Source organism: Podarcis liolepis (genome assembly GCF_965112155.1).
Source record: "Podarcis liolepis genome assembly, chromosome: 3".
In the NCBI taxonomy this organism is placed as follows: Eukaryota; Metazoa; Chordata; class Lepidosauria; order Squamata; family Lacertidae; genus Podarcis; species Podarcis liolepis.
Window position 1 is genome coordinate 97,486,981 of NC_139557.1, and position 24,332 is coordinate 97,511,312.

The 24,332-nt window shown below is 44.9% G+C and overlaps 1 protein-coding gene across 1 annotated transcript in view; it reads right to left on the bottom strand.

Annotated features, from left to right (window-relative positions):
- SMYD2 (SET and MYND domain containing 2) overlaps positions 1-21,381 on the bottom strand; it is a 34,409-nt gene extending 13,028 nt beyond the window's left edge. The window contains exons 1-5 of the mRNA XM_083494647.1: positions 20,983-21,381; positions 13,877-13,940; positions 5,278-5,388; positions 2,803-2,863; positions 664-788 (exon numbers count right to left, since the gene is read on the bottom strand). Coding sequence (XP_083350773.1) covers positions 664-788; positions 2,803-2,863; positions 5,278-5,388; positions 13,877-13,940; positions 20,983-21,164 — 543 coding nt within the window. The 5' untranslated portion in view covers positions 21,165-21,381. The remainder of the gene's footprint in view (positions 1-663; positions 789-2,802; positions 2,864-5,277; positions 5,389-13,876; positions 13,941-20,982) is intronic.
- Positions 21,382-24,332: the final 2,951 nt, after the last annotated feature.

The following is a 24,332-nucleotide window of genomic DNA, read 5'->3' on the forward strand; positions in this document are numbered from 1 at the left end:
TCATTTAGACAGCAGCATCTTTTAAAATGTGTTCATGTCATGTACTAACATCAAACATTACTATCTCGATGTTTGTAAAAAAATCATTTCCTAATATATAGTGTTTATGTTTACAATATGTGCTCAGTATGTCTATGTATTGGTCTGCATTTTGTATATCTACTTTATGATACATATTATTGTTTCTTTTTTAAAGAAAGTCAAAAACAAATAAAAAGGGTAAACGCTAAAGAAAATGGGACTGAGTACTAGGCTATATCAAAAGGGGGGAAATGAGTACTGCATAGATCACTTCTACACTTTACATTTTTGGGACAAATACTGAAGAAATGTAATATGCAAACATGCATAAAATTATTTGCCAAGGCTTTGGTTTCCAGAACCACTAGGAGGCTTCTAATAGAGGGTTTTTGGGGATGATTCAATTTAGTGCATGCAACACCCTTAAACCATTTTGAAGCAAAGTCCATTCCTCCTGCCCCATCTGACAGACTTTTGTGGGGCTGGCAAGGCCCAAAATGTGAGATTTATCACACAAAATTGCACACAATTCTAAGCTTCTTTTTCAACCTTACTTCCTGTACTTCTGGTTCAGTGCAAGATCACATGCTCCCAAAGGTGCCATTTGGATCCAGCCTAACCCCTTTTTAAAAACCATCTTACTTGACCAAAAAGGACCACAAGAGCTGCATTGTCAGGGTATTCTATATGCTTTGAATAAAAGTGATGGAGAGCCGAGATGTCATTCTGAATCAACTCTCTCTTTTCATTGTCGAGCTTATCGAGATCTGCAAAGGAAAAGAAATCCCTTTTCAATACAAAGACCAATTTACTTGCAGTGAAGTGCAGCGAAGTCCGCTTCAAGACAGGACGCCCTCGAAGAAAAGAGAATCAGTCACAAGAACTCTTCTTTGAACTGCAGGGAGTATCATTTTCCTCCTTGTAGGCCTTGTGGAAGGGAACAATGCCAGGAAGCATCTAACAGCTGGCACATTTCTACCCATATATTAGCTGGGAATAATATTGGCTTATGAAACGCACTGTGTAATCTTTTTGTGTATTTGTCAATGCACCACTAACGAATGCTCAAGTAAGCCACTGAACCCACTGAATTAAATGACACCTAATGAAAGGCCTCCCTGTGTGGGAAGAACAGTTCCTCACAGGACATCAAAACTGGGTGTTTATTCTGGTTAAAAAAACAATCAATCGAAAATAAAATATTGATAAATGCCATGCCAGACTTCAGTAAATGATAGAGATCCTAGAGTGAGTGTGGCAGGAGGGGGGGCGGGGGGGGGAGAAGATCCAGTGTGGTGTAGTGGTTAAGAGCGGTGGACTTGTAATCTGGTGAACCGGGTTCGCTTCCCTGCTCCTCCACCTGCAGCTGCTGGGTGACCTTGGGCCAGTCACACTTCTCTGAAGTCTCTCAGCCTCACCTCACAGAGTGTTTGTTGTGGGGGAGGAAGGGAAAAGGAGAATGTTAGCCGCTTTGAGACTCCTTCGGGTAGTGATAAAGCGGAATATCAAATCCAAACTCTTCTCCCTCCCCCACATACAGCATAAAAATGTGATCTTGCAGCCCACTTCTGCTCAATTCAGCATTAAGCTGCCTGAAAAAGCGACACATTAAACAACCTAATATGCTAAAGCCAGAAGGTTGGTGGGGTTTTTTTTTAAATGGTCTTCCTAAAAATGCAATAAATATAATGTAGTGGTATTCTTGTCAAATGCACAAAAGTTGTACATTTCTTCCTAGAGATAGCTGCATTTCATGACCGCATCTCAAGGTGTTCCGACTGAGCAGAAGGCAAATCTAAGACATTATTGTTCTCGAATATGTGCATGGTTGTGCTCACTTGTTCCCCTTATTGTCAGCACCGAGGAAGAGAGCAACACTACGAATGCTTGGCAGGCAATTCCAGTTTGCTTAGCCTTCTTAATAGCGGCTCAGTTTTGAGCTCTGCCTTGAGCGGGGGAAATAAGTTCACACACACACGGGCCTTCACTCCTCCTTAGATCACCTTTGGAGCATTTGGGATGCGGCAACCGCCGAGGACATGTCAGATTTGACTGGCAGTGACAGATATGCAACTCAACACTGGAGGGCCCTGCAATTAGCCCCAAAGACACTGTCACTATCAAGCAACTGTGCCATCACTGACTAGATGCCCCCTGGTAACAATGCTGGCTGTTTTAAAATTTCACATTACAATCCACCAAAGTCACCCAAGTTGCCAGGAAGGCTGTTTTGACAAGACAGAAGTGTAATCAATGGACCAGAATTTCAATTCACTTTTATCCCAAGTTAAGGGGAACAACAGAATCATTGGCGGTGGCAGCAGGGTGGGGGGTGAGGAGAATAGGACACCTTGTTGAGGTAGATCTAGAAATGCACGTGTGTAAAATGTTTGTGTATTGTGCTATAATTAGTATATGCAAAGCTATGGGGGCAAAATGCAAACAGAGAGGCCAAAGAGGGTATATATAGCCTGTGACTTTTCCACGAAACTCACTGTATTCAAGATAAATAATGATAATTCATAACAGAAGTGATAATGTAACCTTTTGGTACTGTATTGTGTCTGTTTTTATTGTTTTTGCCTATTGCATTGTATTTTTGATGTACTGTTAGTCACTTTGAGACTTTTTCTAAAGAGCGATGAATAAATATCATTCTCAATACTACAGGAAGAGAGAGAGAGACTTGTAAACACAGGCAGGTTTTGTTGAACAGCTACAAAATGCTTTCTGAACCCCCTATGGAATAACCCTTGGAGTCTTCCATTTTTCTATACTTACGGGATTCAAACTCTGTTATAGAAAGGAGTTTTTCTGACTCAGTCCTTCCAGAGTGTGTTTTCTAGTAATGAAGAAAAGAAAAGTGACATTTTCAAAAAATCCCACACACATTCCACCAGCTTATTCACAACTGTCCTTTCTAACACACACACACACAGACAGACACACACACTGCCCAGATGAGTCAACAAACTGCACTCTGGTTTAAATCTGCTGACACCCTAGGCCACTATGTCCCAAAACTCCTGTGAAAATGCCTGCACAAAAAGAACAAGTATTTCTTAATTATTATTTTTAAACAAAAATCGTAATTTCTTTTAGCTGCAGATTTGCAGAAAGCAACTAACAGCAGCAAGCTATTAGAAGGCAGACTTTGCTTTGAGGAAAGTGAATAATCTCAATGTTGACAGAGTTCAAAAGCAACACTCCAGCGTTGGCCTAAGGCCACTTCTTTGTAATCTTGGCCATTAAATATGGGTTTGCAGGTGGCCCAGCAGCTGAGGTTCAGGGACTATGGTTTGCATATTTAGCTTTCATATGGCATGTAGGGCTCCCTCCCACTTCCCTGCAAGCTATAAAAGCACAAATTTATTCCAATGACTTTTCATCATTAAACATCTAATTTTGTTTGTGGATCACCACTAGAGTGTGTTTAAAAAAAATTAAAAAGAAAGGAAGGGAAAGGAAAGAAGCACAGGGGGAGTCAGGCAAGCTACCATCCCAGCATGCCTTCAGAGTCCTCTCCCCCCCCACTGCATCTGGGTCACCCTTATCACAGAAGCAGTTCTCAAAATGTACAGAATTTCTTCAAAGGCCATTGTTTAGGAGGTTTGATTTTTTTTAATCATTATTACAGAGGGGGAGAGAAGTTGGGAGCGTTATGACAACATACAAAGCTGTGACCTTGAAACTTACTGGTCCCACTTTGTTTCCCTGCGAACACTCTATGAGTGAGAGAGAACATGCTTCAGAAAACCACATTTTGCCTTGGGAGAAGGCTCCATAAATAGGGTCAGATTTCCCTCCAGCTTAGAGGGCTTCCTACTTATAGAGACCTGGGCCACATCCATATTGAACATTTAAAGCACTACTATACCACACTTTAGCAGCCACGGCTCCCCCAGAGGATCCTGGGAACTGTACTTTGTTAAGGATGCTGAGAGCCATTAGGAGACCCCTGTTTCCCACCAACTACAACTCCCAGAGTTCCTTGGGAAAAGATATTGATTGGAACGGAATGTCTGCCAGTGATGCTGCAGGTGACTGCAGATCCGACATGGAGCAGTGATGGCCTTCAAAGGTCCCTTCCAACATTCTAATTCTATGGATTTTATCTATTAATTATTAAATTTATATACGTCCAAAGATTCTGGTTCTACTTCAGGGCAGTTCACAAGATAACAGCACAAAATAAATAGCTGAAAAAGAAGATGAATACCCACCCCCAACACAGTTAAAAGGCTGTAGAATATTCATCAGCCAAGGGACTGGGAGAAGAGGAACATTTTGAGGCACCTAAAGATGTATAATGAAGGCATCAGGCGGGCCTCCCTGGGAAGAACATTCCACAAATGAGGGGCCACTGCAGAAAAGGCCTGTTCTTGTGTTGCTGCCCTCCTGACCTCTTGTGGAAGAGGCACACAAAGAAGGGATTTAGAGAATGACCACAGAGTCCGGGTTGGTTTATATGGGGAGAGGCGGTCTTTAAGGTATTGCAGTTCCTCTGCATCCTTCCCTGTTTTTAAGTACAAGTGGTCCGTTCTTCCCTGAAAGGTGTCCTTTCCATCTGGGAAGGACATATTGCCACAGAGGCTTCATTTCCTAGTGAGAGGAGCATCTGGTTGAGTCTTCAGCAGCCTGGGGAACAGGACTGCCCTGGTCAAGCTGCCAAGAAGCCCATGTGTATGTAATGTCATATGTGAAGGAACCACCAGCCTCCAGACAGCTGGACTGTGGAGAATCTGGCCAAAACAGACAGAAGAATTTGGAATTCACGGCAACACGGCCATAATGAGCATCTGAAACAGAGGTTTGTGCAGTTCCCCCAATAAACCCTGTTTCATTGAGCTTCACATCAACGTTATGCAATGCAAAAACACTGTGTGAACTGCTTGCAGTCGAGTCTTGTGCCCGAGGACATTGGGAATAAAAGGTGCTATTACATTTGTAAGGCTTTGCTTTCCAAAGACTTTGCGCAAAGCATGTTTGACGGAGAAATTCAATGAAGAACGAGGGAGGTGACTTAATAGATGGGAAAGGTTCAAGAGCACAGTACTTCAAGAGGTTCTTAAGCACAAACACTGCAGATGCTTCAACTACTCATGTTAGGAGCAACTGCAGGCATATACACAAACAAGATGTTGTGAAGCGACTTTGCACCGGAGGCTACTGGAGCACACAGTCACTTCCCTGGCTCTTTCCATCTCCAAGCAAAACAAAACAGAAATCTGGCCGAAGTCTTTGGGTCCTGCTCACCTGTTTGGCAATAATCCTTGCAGTGAGTCTCACAGTCTCCGAGGGATTCCAGTTCTGCCCAAACACGCACATGGCTGAGCATTCCAGCTTGTGCAGGGGCCAGTCTTGTTTCTGGAAGATTAAACAGGCATTTTTTAAAAAAAAATCAACACTGCAGATTTGTGCTTTGCAAATGAGAAGAGGATGCCCTGCGCCCCACCTGGGCCTGGAGGTCAAATGAAATGTGTTTCCTCTAGGACACTTGCTAAAGTCAGCTAAGGATGGAACCAATCGGAAGATAAAAGAGCTATTTCATGAGGTTGTTTTTAACATGCTCCAAAACGATATATTATAAAAAGTCACACCCTAGACTAGTTAAGAACGCAGGGAAAGCCTTACCAGATCAGGCCTAAGGCTCATCAGTTCCAGCACCATGCTGGAATTGTATGGCTTATGAGAAGTCTTCAAGCAGGACATGAAAGCAAGAGTGCTCTCCCTGCCTGTGATTCCCAGCGACTGGTATTCAGGGGCATACCCTGAACATGGCCATCATGTCTGGTAGCTGTTGATAGCTTTATACTTCATGAATCGGACCAATCCTCTTTTAAAGTCATCTAAGTTGGTGGCCATCACTACTAGTTACAAGGTCACAGATCGAGAGCAGTGTTGCGGATTTGGCTGCCAGCTGGCCTGGAGCCTGGGCAAGTCAGATTCACTACCTACTCAAACCGTTCAGCCTCCCCACATTCCCATCTCTTGCCAAAGTGCAGAGGACTCTCGACATGCTCTCTGCTTGTCCCCCCCCCCCCCGGCATCCTCCACAGCCTCTGCTTCCATTTCATGACCCACCCACTAACTAACTCTCCAAGGATAGACACTCCTGACAAAATACTCAATGAGACCTATAGATGACCTAGCATTCTTCTTCTGAATGAGAATGCAAAACAAATGCAACTGTCCTGCAGCTGCAGCTCATCCCTTAGTCAAGGACCTGGGAACGGGGAGATGCTGCAGTTCAGTTCAACCACAGGGCAAATACTCTGCATTCAAAGGTGTCGGGTTCAAACCTTGGCATCTCCAGGCAGGGCTGGAAAATACCCCTGTCTGAAACCCTAAAGTGCTACTGCAACCCAGTGTAGACAATACTGGCCTGGATGTATCAATGGCCTGGCTCAATATAAGGCAGCTTCCTAAGAGCTTGTCCTTCTGAAATAAATGCTATCTAAGCACATGTATCTATTGGGTAGGCCACAACAGTCAAGCGGAGCTATCTAATGACAATGACTTGGTTGAAGTCACTGGATTAAGTTCTTTATACCTAGAGTATTATGGACATAACAAACACAAAAATTAAATGGGCAAATTTTGGAAGTACCCAAGAGTTGTCAAGAAATAAGCATAAGAGCCAAAGAAGAGCCTTTTTGGACTAGGCCAAAGGCCTACATGAAGTCCAGCATTCAGTTTCCCACCAGCAAATGGATGGTGACCATTCAGAAACCTGATTGTGTGGGAAATATTTCCCAGAAATCTCCACTTATATTTGCCAAATAAGCAATCATAATAAAGCGCTCTCTCTCTCCCTCTCTCTCTCTCTGTGTGTGTGAGACTGAAAAGGGCTTTATTTCATGGTCACAATATCTGACACTTGACCAGAAAGGAAGTTGTCAAATAGCAGCTTAGATTCTTCACTAAACAATTAACTTTTTGGTACACAAGGGGTAGAATACCACATTCCACACCTGGGTTTGTACCGCCGAAAAAAGAAAAAGAAAAAGAAAGAAATGTTAAGGAAGATACAAAATTGACAATGCCAATATGTCCTTCCAATGTTCCGTCCTGACCCTTTGATTCTTTAAGCATAGTTAATTAAAATTTTTCCTCAGGCAGAATCCGACTGAGTTATGTGAACTAGTAAGGTGGTTAAAGGGACAAGATATGGCTGAATTGTGCAAAACAAGATAAAAGCCAGGAATATTGCAGAAGAGGGGAGCAGTGTCTGAGTAATACCTGGCATGGAAACACTGTGACAGCGGCCTTTTTAGTGATCACAGCAGGACCGCGTTTAACATTCTTTTCCACAATTTTTCTAAGCCGTTTGACTGGTAGCGGGCAGCATTGTTCTAGCCAACTCCCCAGTGCTGTATTAACGACACTGTAGGTTCAAGGGGGTGGGGGGGGGGACTATGCAGACAATATTTCTCTCTGATTTAAGGACAGAATGAGAAAATGTCTGGAAAAGCAAGTTTGCTAGGGCACCTGCTTTTATAAAAATCAAAGCAGAAGCATGAGCTACCTCCAGTGGGTTCTTCAAAATGGTTTCCATCGGCTACGGATGTGCCAGAAGCCTATAGTATTCTAATGCAATAACAAAAGTCCCCAGAAGCCAATACTTCGAATGAATCTGTGGGGCTGGGGCGGGGAATCTCCCACAGATGGCCTCAAAGCTAGCCTATGTGTTCTAGGCATGTCTACATGGAGGTAGTAAGTCAAGGGGGAGAGGTCAAAGGGGCAGGGGAAGATTTCTAGAAAGAACGAGCGAAATTCTCACTTTTAAAAAAGAGAATAAAAAAACTCATGTAATTTTCGTATTGTTCTTTTCACAAATTGGACTGGTGCCAAAACACATTTGGAGAGCCTAGCATCCTTGATTCCACGTAACAGAGCCAAGGACACTATTCATAAAACTGGTGCTCTCAAGTGTGAAAAATTAGACTCAATCAACCCTTGACATTATATAAAAAGCAGAATAGTGGCCCAGGGGAGGGAAGGTGAATTTACATTTCTGATTGCCATTCTCCTTATTTCTGTCTGTTTAGTTCTTCAAAAGTAGGTTGGCAACCTAGCTTTGCAGCCCTGAGGATAAGAAGAATGCCATGTATACAGAAAAGTGTGATTCTCACCTTTCTGAAAGGTTTGTTCACACTGTATTATTCCACCCCCCCCAAGTTTCCCTAAGAGTTGGTTTCCACACGAGCTTTCACATGACACAGAAAACCAACGGAATATAATGCATGTTCAGCACTCATTCCTGTGTTATTTGAATCCAGAAAAAAACCAGTTTGCTGTCCCCTTAACCTGGAAAAGTCATGGGAGTAAATTTGGGGCTGTATACCAGCAAACAGTTCTCTTTTTTTGCCATTTTCATGGGTGAGTCATAAGGGAACAGAAGCACAGATGTGCGGAAAGAGTGGGGGAGTAGTGACGCTGTCCATTCGTTGTTGTGACACATCACACTCACTGGTGTGGATGAAATATAGCCAATCAGTCAAAAAGCCACATAGCACAGCTGGTTCGACAGCACGAAAGGAACATCAGAAAAGGAACCAAAGAACCAGCATTACAGTCAGGAAAACTAGCGCAAGATTCCCCACACCTGAATGCGCCCTTACTTATTCACCACAACTGAACCTACAGCAGGGGTAGGGAATCTGGGGCCGTGCAACACTGCTGAACTACAATTCCCATCATCCTTGGCCGTCAGCCATGCTTGCTGGCAAGGTTTTTTACGCAACTAGATGCAAAATGTAGTGTTGAGGGGAAACTGTGCAGTTGAAAAATGTGCCATTGGAAAATAGGGAAGGTAGATCAGATACCTGAGGAACACCATGCACACAAATTATATAATGTGCTCTGCTTCGATACTTAAACTGCCCAAACCATATGTAAACAAACCACCTTTTTGAGCAGAACCTCTTCTTCACCATCATCTCCAGGCAGGTAATGCTTTGTCACATCCTTGCAAATACACAAAGTACTCTGAGTGCGTGTGCGTGTGCATGCCTAAGGCAGATTCATAAGTGAATTATCTGTGTATAGTAGATAAGAACTGCTCACTGCTATGGAGAAACCATCACTAATACAGTGGTACCTTGGTTTTCAAGCATCTTGGAAGCCAAAAATTGCGGTTTTCGGGAGCCGAAAACCTGGAAGTAAATGCTTCCATTTTTGAATGTGCATGAGAAATCGAATGGCTCCTGCTGCATCCCCCCCCCCCCAGTTTTCTCCACTGAAACTGCAGGCTGCCCTTTGCACCTCGGTTTTCAAATGTTTCGGAAGCCGAATGGTCTTCTGGAAAATATTACGTTCGAAAACCGAAGTACCACTGTATAGGCAAGGAGCTAAGCAGGCTTTGTGTTCATTTGGAGCTTTTTTGTCGGGGTGTGTGTGTGTCTGAAAAGGAGTTTGCATAGTTGGAAAACCTGCTTTAAACCTCCCTACCAAGCTTGCTGAGGCTGATGGGAGTTGAGGCGCAACAGCATCTACAGGTTTGACACCCCTGATCTACAGGATTGGCCTGTCATTTAAAAGCTTTCCTACAGGGTCTATCAATATTATGAGGATTTAATACATGTGGGTTAAACCACAGAGCCTAAGGCTTGCCGATCAGAAGGTCGGTGGTTCAAATCCCCGCAACAGGGTGAGCTCCCGTTGCTCGGTCCCAGCTCCTGCCAACCTAGCAGTTCGAAAGCACAAAGTGCAAGTAGATAAATAGGTACCGCTCCGGCGGAAAGGTAAATGGCGTTTCCGTGCGCTGCTCTGGTTCACCAGAAGCGGCTTAGTCATGCTGGTCACATGACCCGGAAACTGTACGCTGGCTCCCTCGGCCAGTAAAGCGAGATGAGCGCCACAACCCCAGAGCCGTCCGCGACTGGACCTAATGGTCAAGGGTCCCTTTACCTATTTACTTGTGCATATATTTTTTGGGAGGTAAGTCATACCCTGGGGTCTTTTTATTTGCCACACAAAGGCACAAGCATTTTAGTAAATGACTATGCCAGGAAACAAATTCACTGAATGCTTCTATTATCACCTCTGAATATTTTGATTCTCTTTAAAAACAAAGAACCAAAACTACCCACATTATCTGTCAAGGTGGCCTCTTGAGTAAGTTAACAGGCATATTAGTGGAAGCACAAAACGGTTGGAAAAGAAGGGGGGAACCTCCCACCCCCTTTCCCATTATGTTTCCTTTTCTTTTGAGAGCTTCTTCAAACATTGAAAGAGAAAAAAGACAAATAAAGGGCTGCATCCACTATAATTAGCTGACCTCAACTTATTAATAATTGAATAGAGGTGTTTTATAGTAGGAAAAAACAGCCTGTGTCCCCAAGACTTAGTTCATCATATCTACACTTGTAAAATGCTGCCCTCTCAAAGTACTTATCTACAGTGCTGTTAACAGCCAGTTTCTGAGGTGGAATAAAAAGAAGTCGGCACTAGGTCTAATGCTCCTTTGACCCAAAATTTATTGTTACTATTTTAGATAAATAGCTGTGCATGTTATCTGAATTCAATTGGGGTTGTTAGCCAGATTGATCCGCGAATTGTGAAAGGCAGAATGGAACCCACTAGCTATCAAGCTAGTTCTCCTATCAAGACCACCATGATCCAAACAAAAGAAAAGAAAGCTCAACCAAAATGATCAAGGGGATGGGGAAAGTTGCAGCATTTGGGACGTTTTAGTTTAGAGAAAATGTAAGGGTTGTCTGTGTAATGTGAAGAAAACCAAAGCAAAGAGCATGCATTTTCATGGAGGTACGAAAGGGAAACATTTGCTATACAACAGAGTCCTACAAGTTCAATATCAAGGCCCCAATGCCCTTCTCGGCTGCAAGACAAAATTGCTGAGCCACTAAAAAAAACCCTTAAAAAAAACCCCACCACCCAAAGTCTTTGAAGAAGATAAAGATGAAAATGTGATACAGATTGTCTGTGCAGCACGTACAGTCAGCAGAGACTAGGTTCTAAGGACCACAATGCTTGAAGGTAACTTTGAAAAAGAATTCGGTGTTGGCAATGTTCTTACAGTACTTTGGAAGAAGCCCCCAAATGCTGAAGAGAAGCATTCTACCAAGTGAGGAGCAAAAAAAACCCCGTAAGCATTTCATACAGTGTGATGAAAAAGGCATGATCAATACCGGTATGTTCAAAATATAAAGATCAAGTCTCTTGAAGTCCTATTGAATAAAGCATTACATTGCACATGATGACCCGAAGGAAGGGCTTTATGAAATCATTATATAATTGCACATCTTAACACCTGAATAAAAATCCCAACTCTCCTGCAACTTTTTAATGTCCAGAGGGCCTGATAGAAGAACCCTTCATTCTTGGAAGGCTGCTTTGTTACAACTGCCTTGCAGGCGCCATGGGAAGCACTCACCTTGAGCAGGCAAGCGCAGGAACGTAGGACAGTCTGTAACTCGGGGTTTGGGAATGTGTGGCCCAGAACTCCAACTCCCATCATCTCTGACCACTGGGCCATGTTGGCTGGAGCTGATGGGAGTTCACAGCATTGGGGATAGCCACACATTTCCTAGCTAAGGCAAGTCCTGAGGGCCAGAAGGAATGAACTGGAGGGCCACATCTGGCCGGTGGATAAGAAGTTCTTTCTCCATTCCTGAGTATCAGCTTCCACTCTCCCATTCTCCTCCAATTCTCTTAAAAGGAATAATTATTTGGATCAGCTAGTGAAAATGATGGGCAGCACATTCAGGGGACACACACACACACACACACACACAATTAAGGAGAGAGGAGCATGCCTGCTTGGCTAAAACTAGCTGATTCTGACCATCGTGGCAGGACTTGGAAATAGGGTTTCAGTTCCCACCTGATCCATGAAGAGGCTGGTAAAATCAGTCAAAATGCATATTCCTGCATCGAAAGCAAAGGGGCAAATATGTATGTCAAGGCCAATGTATCTACAGTGGGGAAAACAGCAGCAGAAAAAGGGGTGGGGGAGGGGGATATATTCTGAGCACAGAATATGATTTCAGCTCTTTGTTTTGTTTCAAATGGGTAATTTTAAAGACGACGCCACATGCCATTTTTGCACCAAAAAGACAGGATGAAAATGCTGTATTAGTCATAAATATTCAATTCGGTGCCATAATATGGGGGGGGGGGAGAGTTGGCAAAAATAAAATATGACTAACTGTTCACATGACAACCCTTTCTGAGGTAGATAGAGCACTATCAAGTCACCTGCGTAACCTTTTCATATAGCGACACCTTCCAACAACCAATTTACATTGGTGATGTTTCTAACCTCAAAAATGGCTGTGTGGGTTAGCTCAGGGGTGGAGAGTCTCAAGTTTGAGGCTCCAATGTGGCCTCACAGGAATCTTAATCCAGCTCCTGGGACTCCGCCCTCCCGAGCCACGCCCTCTACCCCAGGCCACGCCCCTCACCGGCCTTGCCTCACAACCTCCTTCAGTGTTTTCGCCCGGAATGTGTCCTTGAAAGCTTGAGAATCACTCTTGCTTGTCTGGATGAAGGATAGAGAGGGGCGTGTGCAGAACCTAGACTACCGTACAAAGAAAAAGTAAAACGAAGTGTTTTCGCTAGGCTTGGATGTGTCCTTGATCTGAGATAATGCCGCTTGCTTGCCTAGATGGAGAGTAGAGGTGTGTGAGAGCATGTAGACAAAGAAGTTTACTGTGCAAAAGTAGCATTTACATCCATTGTTTGGCCCTCTTTTGCCTCTTGCCCTGCCCGCTGCTTGCACGTCCTCCCTACCCACCAGATGTTTCCATAGAAAGTATATCCCTCGATCTGAAAAAAAGGGTCCTCACCCCTGAATTAACTCAGAGGACTAGAGCACCAAACACACACTTCAGAAATGGCAAATGCAACCCTGGGGTTTTTATTAATGATCCCAGGTGGGTAAGTGCCAGAGTAGCAAGGGAAAGAAACACTTAATAAGGTTAGAGGCCTTTGCTTTTGTGCATTAAAGTTTTACCCCCAGTAACTGTTAATTACTCTAAATGGGTCTACTTGCAGCTTCCTTTGCCCCTGTAATGAATGCATATGACTAACCAAGTGAAAGCACAGTTGGTTTCTAAGCACGCTATTATTATTAGCAGCAGCGGTGACTGTACATTTGTAAACAGATTCCTTCCCTTCCCCGCAAAAGCTAAATCCAGCCTTTATTTCTGATTGCTCAGCTAGGCACAAGCTTCCTCACCAGCTTAGTGAAATAACGTTAAGCCATCTGGTATGTTTAAAGCAGGCAGAAGCTTCTGAAGCAATTAGGGCCATGTAGCAGTCTACTAATCTAATGGTTCAGCGATACTATGACCCAGCACAGATGATCCTCTGTGACTCATTATGGCAATTTCAAAATTCCTAGAATTATTCAGGCCACGGCTATGATTCCACAGTAGCACCGACCCTCGGCAGCAAACTCCTTTCCTCTCTCAGCTAAAAACCCATTTGAATCCATAAATCCTTGCTATTTACCATATTTTTTGCTCTATAAAACTCACTTTTTCCCTCCTAAAAGGTAAGGGGAAATGTGTGCGCGTCTTATGGAGCGAATGCAGGCTGTGCAGCTATCCCAGAAGCCAGAACAGAAAGAGGGATTGCTGCTTTCACTGTGCAGCGATCCCTCTTGCTGTTCTGGCTTCTGAGATTCAGAATATTTTTTTCCTTGTTGTTCTCCTCCAAAAACTAGGTGCGTCTTGTGGTCTGGTGCGTCTTATAGAGCAAAAAATACGGTACCTATTGTAAACTGCCCTGGACATTTTTTTTTTAGATTGAAGGAAGGTATGAAAACATTTGGAATAAAATAGAAGCAATGCCCTTTTTTGCCCATCATGGTTCCTGTGACACTCACCTGGCATTCTACGTTGCAGTAAAAAGCCTGCTTGCATCTTCCACACCTGGACAAGCCTTCTTTCCTTAAAAAGAGACAACGCACACAATTGTCATGCCTCTCCGGTGACAATCATTTAATAAAAATACTATGGCCATTAGCATTCCAGCATGCAGAAGCTGACCTGGTCAATAGGCATGGGACCCATATGGTGACTGAATCATAGAATTGTAGAGTTGAAAGGGACCCCAAGGGTCATCTAGTCCAACCCCCTGCAATGCAGGAATCTTTTGCTCAACATGGTATTCGAACCCATGACCCTGAGGGTAAGAGTCTCATGCACTACCAACTGAGCTATCATGCAAGATCTCAGATGGCGTCTTATAACTGTTCTTAAACTGGGGGGGTGGGCTGGAGAGAGGAATTATCCTGTAAACCAGGGGGGAGGATTCAATTATATTCACTTCTAAACATGAAAAAGTGGTTCTGTGCACCAGCCTTTTCCTCTCCTTTTCGAGCATGAGTTTGTCAAGCTATCATATAAAAAGAAAGAGCTATCCCTGGAGCTCACAGTTATCACTTTAATTGCATTGTGCACACTGCAAATGACTGAATCTAACAGGCACGATGATATAATTTGCTTCTTGGCAAATAAAAGTAATATACTTTGTTTAATCTGCTAATTTGCGGAGAAGCTCAAAGGCTCCCTTTTTTGTGTGTCTATTTAACACTGGGGCGTGCTTACATAAAAGAAAACAATTGTAACAACCTCAGTCCCTGAAGCCGTAAATGCTAGAGAAAGTTATTTAACATGCTGAGTTTTCTGCAACCAAGGCACTAAATTAGCGGCCCTCTTTCTGAGCACGGGTTTCTATACAATGGATAAACTGTGAAGCTTTTTTAAAAACATATAAACGTCATCTCCCTTTGGGACACCTCTACACAGTGGCTGCAGGAGGAAGTTCTCGAGCTTAGTTCCAGAGCACGCTGCATTGCAGCAAACCTACTGTGCTATATACTGCAATGCAACACATTACACCTGAGTGCCGTCAGAGGGATCTCCCTATGGTCACAGCCAAGCAACCTCCCAGATATATTTACAAAACCCTCTGTCCACAAGCATCTCAACTTAAACTTAAGATATTGTAGCAAGACAGCTGTTAGGCTACTGCAGGTCGGACTATCGCTATGAGTTTGCCTTAAGAGCAGTGTCTGAGCACAGTCTGGGATTTCACAGTAGGGTACAGTCATACCTTGGTTTTCGAACAGCTTAGTTCCTGAACGTTTTGGCTCCTGAACGTCGCAACCTCGGATGTGACTGTTCTGGTTTGCAAACTCTTTTTGGAAGCTGAAGGTCCGACAGGGCTTCAGTGGCTTCTGATTGGCTGCAGGAGCTTCCTGCAGCCAATCAGAAGCCACGCTTTGATTTTTGAACGTTTTGGAAGTCTAACGGACTTCCAAAATGGATTCCAATTGACTTCCAAGGTACAACTGTATTAATAAGATTTCTTAATAGTTCTGCTGGAAAGTTGTGAATGATAAAGCCATCAAGGTTTGGCAGGTACCTTTATCATACTTTCTCTTTCAACAAGCCTACCCATGACATGTATTTTAATATAATGTAAATTTTAATTCAATTTTAAAAAAAATTGTAGGCCAACTTGTTTTTAACATCTGGTTTTACGGGTGAGTTTAAGGTGTATGTTTTTCTGTACATTGCCTAGAAGCATTTTTATATCTTGTTAACAAATAATGAAAATGAAGACTAAAGGCTGAAAATCATTTTGGGGAAGTGTGTAACAATTCTGTTGTTCTGGGGATCATAATTACAATGGAATAAAAAAGAAAAGAAGGCTTGGGGCAAACAGCCAAGGAGAGCGAGTCAGGTGCATATGAATAAAGAGCAGTTTGGAGGCAGAAAGCGATACGGAGGCAGAGTTAGCTGATGACTGAAAATATTGGGGTCACAGTGGATCCAATGAGACACGATAGTTTTCATGCCTGGTGAGAGTGTGCCATTTTGTAAACACAAGAAGAGCCTGTTGGATCAGGCCAAAGGCTTGCTCTAGAGGTGGCCAACAAGATGCCTATAGAAAGTCCATGGAGGAAGAGCACTCTCCCCATTTGGGATTGCCAGCAATTGATTTTCAGGGATATTACTGCCTATGCTCTACTAGCTAACTATGCTCTACTACTTCCTTATGCTGGTAATAGAATTATTAGATCTTAGAATTATTAGGAGATGTTAGAAAACCATCAGAAGTCCCCAGCTTTCTCTTCTCCAAAGAAAGCCAAACCCAGGTAAGCACAAGCCCTGGAATTTCTTGCCTCTTGGGGAACTTTCTAACAATATTACTTGGTTTTTTGGGGGGAGGGGTATGTAAAATTATTATAAGGGATGCGGGTGGTGCTGTGGGTTAAACAACAGAGCCTAGGGCTTGCCAATCAGAAGGTTGGTGGTTTGAATCCCCGTGAGGGGGTGAGCTTCCATTGTTCAGTCCCTGCTCCTGCCAACCTAGCAGTTCAAAAGCACAAAGTGCAAGTAGATAAATAGGTACCGCTCCGGCAAGAAAGCAAACAGCATTTCCGTGCACTGCTCTGGTACACCAGAAGCGGTTTAGTCATGCTGGCCACATGACCCGGAAGCTGTACGCCGGCTCCCTTGGACAATAAAGCAAGATAAGCGCCACAACCCCAGAGTCATCTGCGACTGGACCTAATGGCAGGGGTCCCTTTACCTTTACCTTTTATGTTACATTATTATTAAAACCATCAAATAATTACAACATGAGAGAAAAGCTCATGATGTTCTTTTTGTCAAGAGCTCTAAGGCCAACCCCTCCCCACCTCTTACATTGAAAATTGGCGGTTAAATGAAGCATATATGTTCTTATAGACTTAATGAGTCAAACTGATAATTCTCCAGCAAATACCTCACAATTTGTACATTATTTATAGCAAGAAATTCAGCCAACACTAGTCCTAGTCAGAGAAGACCCAGTGAAAACAATGGGCATGAGTAACTTAAGTTCATTAACATGCCTCTACTCTGAGTAAACTTTATTTGGCTACAATCCAACAAAGAATAATAATACCTAAAATGTTTAGGGGTCAAAATAACAAGTTTATACAGTATATGAATATATTATTATTTTTATTATTATTTTTCGTCCGTGGTTCTTTTTCTATTTATACTGTGTCTGCAAAACTCTCATATTGAGGGCAGGACTGGTGTTATTTTGGTACAGTACCCAGCCATTTCAAGTATTTTATAAATAAGATGCTGTATAATAAAATATCACATTATTTGTCCCATAACAATAGCTTAACAAAATACTTTTGAGGATACTGTGTGTCAATTTATCTTTTGATACAGTTAACCCCTCCAGAAGATGCATGTTTATTGGGAGCAACATTTGTTTTAAGTCATATATTTTGTTACCATTTAACCGCTACCCTAGATGGAAAAGATATGTGATATCCAATAGAAAGAGAATGTGCTAGTTAAAGTTATCAAACTTTTGACAGGCAGAAAGAAAGGAAAGGGTCAAATCAGTTTCACTTCACTCCCGAAATCCAGAAGTTAAGAATATGAAGCAGAACATAAATATAAATCTACCATTTTATGACAACAGTCATGATACCATTCCATGGCAAATATTACAAACATTGCATCCAATTAGCATAGCTTTTGTCAATGATAGCAAAACCATAGGCACAGGGAATTCCACCTAGGAGCATGTTAATGCTGTAAGAGACTGGATTAATGGACCCTCATTCAGGGAGCTCTTAAGCACAATTTGGAAGGAAAGCTAAAGATTTCCCCCGATAGATAAATAGGTATGGGACAGCTACAAACTCCTGAATTGCTCCATATTCTTGCATTGCAGGAGGTTGCACTACATGATCCTCAGGGTCCCTTCCAACTCTAAGATTCGATGACTTGGGTGGAGGGCATGAAGTTGGTATATGAAATGAATCAAGTTTGCAGCTCTTATGATGACACGGTTGCTCCTGAAAGCATGTGAGCAATCCCTGATGAAATCTGAGAAGCGAGAGATGTGGCTGAATTGGAGCTGGCACGTGTCTTCATCCACCCCATGATTGGCAAAACCAGAATGATTTATGCAAAGTAACAAAACAAAAAAAGAGTGAATTTAGGATAGCTCAGTTGGTAGAGCATGAGAGGTTTGAGTCCCACATTGGGGGAAAGATTTCTGCATTGCAGGGGGTTGAACTCCATGGCCCTTCCAACTCTACAATTCTATGAAAAAGGGCAGAATAGTGCTTTCTTCTCTCTCTTTTTTGCATAATTTATACAGATGGCAGAATCTGTTTTCTTGGCAGTGGCGTAGCATGGGGGGTGCAAGGGGGGCCGGCCGCACCGGGCGCAACATCTGGGGGGGGGGCGCTCACTGCCTCCGGAGTCGCCGAAGAGCCTCGGGCGCAGGCTGTAGCAGAGCCGCATGTCTCGCGGAACCGACGAGCTGTGCGCGCGTCGGGGCTGAAGGTGTCTGGCAGGCAGCGGCTCTCAGTGCTCGCCGCAGTCCCCGCGCGTCAGGGCCGCGGAGGACGTGCCAGGCAGCCCCTCCTCACAGCCCCGCCTCCGCCGCTGCTGCTGCAGCTGCTGGGCCATGTTGCATTTTCCTCGTCTCTCTGCCCCCCTCCTCCTCCGGGCAAGCAGCGTCGTTTGGGCGGCAGCGCCAGCGGCAACTCGCCTCAGATCACCTGACGCGGCAGGTTAGGGGTTAGGGGGGGCGCAAATTACTTGCCTTGCCCTGGGTTAGGGGGCGCAAATTACTTGCCTTGCCCCGGGTGCTGACAACTCACGCTACGCAGCTGTTTCTTGGTGCCAAATTTAGAGTGCCTGAGCATAGAATTGTATTCCATTTGAGCTTACATGACCCATCAGAAGACCTGAGTATCAGACTCTCTAAAATGAAATATGATGTTCCTAATTCTGACCTCTATAAAGTGGACATTATAACACAACTCTGATATTACCTTTAACACTAAATGATTAGGGATCCTCAGGACACTGAACCATAGACTCATAGAATTGCAGGGTTGGAAGGGACCGCGGGGGTCTTCTAGTCCACCTGCTGCAATGCATACTTGGGTGTTTGTGGGTTCTTATTATTACTACAACTGTAATATAAAGTGCCAGGGGTAAAACGATCTTGAAGAGTTACAGTGCCACAATATGCTTGCAGGAGACTCTACAGCGTATCAGAACCCAAAGGACTCTGATGAAATATATTGAGGCCTCTGCAAGCAATCTCTCTTAGAGATACACCTGTTTGAAACTGTAGGTCTGGAAACTCCAACATGATTCCATGACAGCTGTAAGCTTGCATGAGATGACTGCGGTATTTCTGCCTGCCAAGATTACTGCCTATTCTTTCTATACACCAGCCACCTCTAGGGCCCGCTGTGCCAGGCTCCGGCTAGATTCAGATGTAATACGAAACCATGGCTTGTGCTAACTATAGATAAGAACCCAAAACATGGTTTGATCTTTTGAGACATATAGCAGACAAATCATGTTTACAGGTGTTTCTTCGCTATCTTTTTCCTTCCTCGCTCAGCTCCACGTTCAGTCCCATACCCACAGTGCGACAGCCTCTCAAGGAAAATAAAACTTCATTCCCATAATGCAACTGCCATTTCATAAAGTGGACCAATGGCTCCAACTATGGTTTGCTACTTTTCTATGAATTCAGTCATAATCACGAACCACAGTTAGCACAAACTCATCTGCAAACAAGCTTCCAAATTGTGGTTTCAGATCCTGGTATGTCAGTCGCAAACAGCATCTTGTAGGCACCTTGGGTTCTGAGGTAACACAAACCATGGCTTAGCTAAACAACCATGGCTGTGTACACATTATATCTTTTAAAACACATTTGAAATGCATTCTTTCTCTCAAAGAATTCTGGACATTGTAGTTTGCCCCTCACAGAGTTACAATTCCCAGCAACATCTAATGAACTACAGTGCCCAGAACTCTTTGAGGAAAGAAATGTGTTTCGAATGTGCTTTAAAGGTATAGCATGTACAGATCTCAAGCCTTCACGGGCCATCCGAACTCAGCCTCAGTTTTGCTTTTCTTAACAAGGAAGAGATAACTTGCACAATATTCCATGCCAATTATAAATCGCACTGGAGGAGACCACATCTTTTTATGCCAGTTTAACAGTGCCAAGAAGGAACGTAATTGGTTTTAAGAAGCAACCAACCGCCTGAACATACGCAGAGCAAGATGTCCCTAAACTGCTTGATTTCAGTGGGCTTAGTCAGGCCTACCTAAATCTAACTAAGCTCAGGCTAACTGCGTGGAAATATCTTAATTCAACTAACTTTACCAGATTAAATGCGCTACTGCCCGATAATCCTTTCTCTACTCCTTTACTGTCCAGAGATGTTGCGAATTTTAGCTGACGGCTCAAACTACAAAGAAAGAAGGATGCCTGCTCTTTCTGAAGGACAGTTGAGGATAAGCATGGCTTCCTTTGAATCACAGCTTTGTCCTGGACCTCATTTTTAGCCCTGGGTCCAGCTATTGAGCATCGACACCCCCTGGACACGTGTAAAGCCTCTTCTAACCCCACCCACCCATCCATCCCACTTTCGAGTCCCCTGGGAGACAGCTGAAGGGCAGCCAGAAATCCAACAGGTGCAGTGGCTTCCGAGACAGGAAGAAGAGATCCTTCTCCACCTGTGGGTTTGCTGCCTCTCAGGCTACCGGCAAAGCCAGGCAGCAGTCAGAATGACGTCTCGGGGTGCGGAAGAGGGCGCCCCATGTGGGGCTGAGGCAGGAGGCTGTTGGATGTGAGAGAGGGCCCAAGTAGCAGGCAGGCAGGCAGGCAGGCCGGCCGGAGGAGCCCCGGCCCCTCTTCCTCCCGCGCGCGCCCGGCCTCCGCCAGCAGCCGCCCGGGAAGGGCCTTCCCTTCCGCAGAGAAGCGCGCCCTGGGCCGCCGGTGCTAGGACCCGCGGGGAATTCGCGGGCGCCGCCAAGGCGAGCGCCTGCCCCCTCGCTTCTCGTGCCTCCCGCTCGGCCTCCTCCCTTCCGCCGGCAGGGGACGGGCGAGCGCCGAAGGGCAGCGGCCAGGCAGGCCGGGCGGTACCTGGCGAAGCAGCACTCGCAGTGGTTGCCCCTCTCGTTGACGGTCAGCACGCGCGTGTAGGCCGGGCACGAGAAGAGCAGCTCCCCGACGGCGAAGCGGCGAAGCGCCCGCAGCCCCCGGCCTTTGCCCGGGCTCTGGAAACGCTCCAGCGCCGGAGACTCGGAACTCCTCGCCGAGCTCATGGCTCCTCTCTGCCAGGCGCTGCCGCTGCCGCCTCCTTCTTGGCACAAGCCCCGTCGTGGCGGCGGCCTGTGCCGTGGCTATTAATGGCGCGCAGCAGCAGCAGCAGCCACCCGCAGCGCCCGGCCCCGGCCAGCCAGAGCTCGCAGCACATACATGGGCATGGGCAGCCGGAGCAGCAGCAGCAGTGGCGGCCGCGGCCGGCTCCCTGGGAAAAGCGCGCCGGGAGCCCGCTGGGTCCTAGAGGCAACGCGGGCCCGGCTGCCCGCGCGGCACCCCGGGTACGCGCCCCGGAGGTGAGGGGTGGCTGGAGCTGGAGGCTTTCCCTTCTGCTACCCCCACTTCTCACGGTCTTTCATTTGACGTTGAGGGGTTAAGAGCTCTTCTCTCCTTTTTTAAGTTGCCTCATGGCTATCAAAGTTAACCTTTATATCATGGCACATGGCACGTTTCCAATTCTAATTACACTCCTTACAAAATGACTCAAAATTTCAATAAAGGCAGAAAGGTAGAAAGTTTCCCATTACAAGTATTTGGTCAACCCTGCTAGTGATGTTAATGGCTTACAATAATCTTTCAAATACAGTGGTACCTCAGGTTACATATGCTTCAGGTTACAGACTCCGCTAACCCAGAAATAGTGCTTCGGGTTAAGAACTTTGCTTCAGGATGAGAACAGAAATCGCGCAGCAGGTGGCCCCATTAGCTAAAGTGGTGCTTCAGGTTAAGAACAGTTTCAGGTTAAGTACGGACCTCCAGAATGAATTAAGCACCCTGCAAACTAGTTATGCATATACAGTGGTACCTCAGGTTAAGTACTTAATTCGGTTCAGAGGTCCATTCTTAGCTTGAAACTGTTCTTAACCTGAAGCACCACTTTAGCTAATGGGGTCTCCTGCTGCTGCTGCCACCGGAGCACGATTTCTGTTCTCATCCTGAAGCAAAGTTCTTAACCTGAAGCACTATTTCTGGGTTAGCGGAGTCTGTAATCTGAAGCGTCTGTAACCTGAAGCGTATGTAACCTGAGGTACCACTGTATCGTATAAATTTACTCCAGTCCTTTTGGAATACATGATCATGCTGGTTTCGGATATTTCCTGTCAGCTTCGCCAGTTCTGCAAAGTCCATCATATTCATCTGCCACTCTTCTTTCGTTAGTACTTCCTCTTGTTTCCATTTTTGGGCAGAAAGAATTCTTTTAGCACACAACCATTCTAAAAGCTAAAACCAGTGCTGTTTTGCTAGAAAAAGAGGTGCCGGAGGAGCTCATTCTGAACTACTTCTCTTAGACTAGCAATGGCACCCACCTGAGAGTTGAGCTCCCCAGCTGGGGGGGAAAAAGCCCTGGCTAAAACTAAAAACCTCTCCCCACAGCTATGTGGTACCAAATGAAAGGTCTTTAAATTCCAGTCCTAAGCATGTTTTACCCAGAAACAAGGGCACCCCATGGGGAATGTTGTTTGCATCCATCTGTCTCCAGAGACAATGGAGTGCACCTCCGAAGGTGAAGCCAAACCGCTGCATTGGCAACACTGAAGTGACCTCCCCAGGGCGCAAGCCAGGGTTGTGTGTATGGAGGTCCTAGGCTGCCCAGATGACAAGACTCGCCCCCCCTCGACCTCCTTGATGTGGTCCAAAGATAAGCAGAGCAACACATTTGACACCAACCTGGTTGCAGGAGTTGCTGGAAGGAGGCGTACAAGGCATCATCTAACTGACTTAGGGACTCCACTCTGGATTTGTTTGTACGGTTTACTCCTTAGCTTTTTCTTTTCCCAAAGAGATCCCACAAGGCAGAGGAGACTCGAGACACAAGAGCTTATCAAAGATGTAGTCATTTCTGGCTACTGCCAAGTGTCCGCGGACTACAACTTCCATCACCCCTGACCATTGGGTACACTGGGAGTTTGATTCCAACAAATATCTGAAGGTTTCACAAGCCAAAACGCATTCAGCACAATACATTTTACTAGTATTGCATCTGCAATTTCTTATTATATGCTAAGGCCCTGAAACTCCAATATGGACATGCTTTTTAGAACCTAAGATTTTAATCAAGCTGAAGGTTTTGTTTTTTTTAATGATATAATTCCCAGGAGGTAAATGTGAAACATGAATCACAGAAAAAAAATCTTAACATGTTAGAAACCCTTCATGGCTGTAAGCAGAGGGCATTCTACACCTGCAGTCTGTAGCCTGGAGGCATGAGAAGAAAGATTTGCTAAATAAGTACTGCTGAAGTATGACACACTAAGGGCACAGCTCAAGATCATTGACTCATCTTCCTTTCATTAATGCAGAAGGAAGGTTCGCAAACTTTGTCAGAGCAAGTCTCTAAATGAAGACGGAAACTGTTCCAGCTTCTCTGAAGTGTCACAATGGGCCAATTCACGGAAACATCCCACCTGCAGCCACAGGCTTTCCCCCCTCATTCTTGGCCCTGGTTGTGATGTGTATGTGGCAAACCCGGGTTGCCTGAATCATGGTGCAATGTGCTCCATGAAGGGAAAAATACAACATGGCCCGCCATGTGCAGAGTACTTTGGCTGTTCACTGTTACAGCATGCAGTCCTGCTAAAACATTAAGTGCAATTTATTTTAAGGAAAAGTGAGGGACAGGGCCATATTTGGGCCCATAAAGGTAAAGGTAAACGGACCCCTGACCATTAGGTCCAGTCACAGACGACTCTGGGGTTGCGGCGCTCATCTCACTTTACTGGCTGAGGGAGCCGGTATACAGCTTCCGGGTCATGTGGCCAGCATGACTAAACCGCTTCTGATGAACCAGTGCAGCGCATGGAGGAGCAGTACCTATTTATCTACCTGCACTTTTATGTGCTTTCAAACTGCTATGTTGGCAGGAGCAGGGACTGAGCAACAGGAGCTCACCCCATTGCAGGGATTCGAACCGCTGACCTGATTGGCAAACCCTAGGCTCTGTGGTTTAGACCACAGTGCCACCCGCATCCCTTTCATGTGGGCCCATACCAGACTTGAAAGCACCTACAGACAGAGAAATTTTAACAGTGCAATCCTTTGCCAAGTTGAATCCATTATAATTTGTGGCCTTAAGGGACCTTAGGCGCATAGGGCTGGGTGGCAAGACTGCAGTCTTAAGGCATGCTTAACTAGGACTGGCTCCAGTTGCTCTTGGTGTGGTGAGGGAGAGC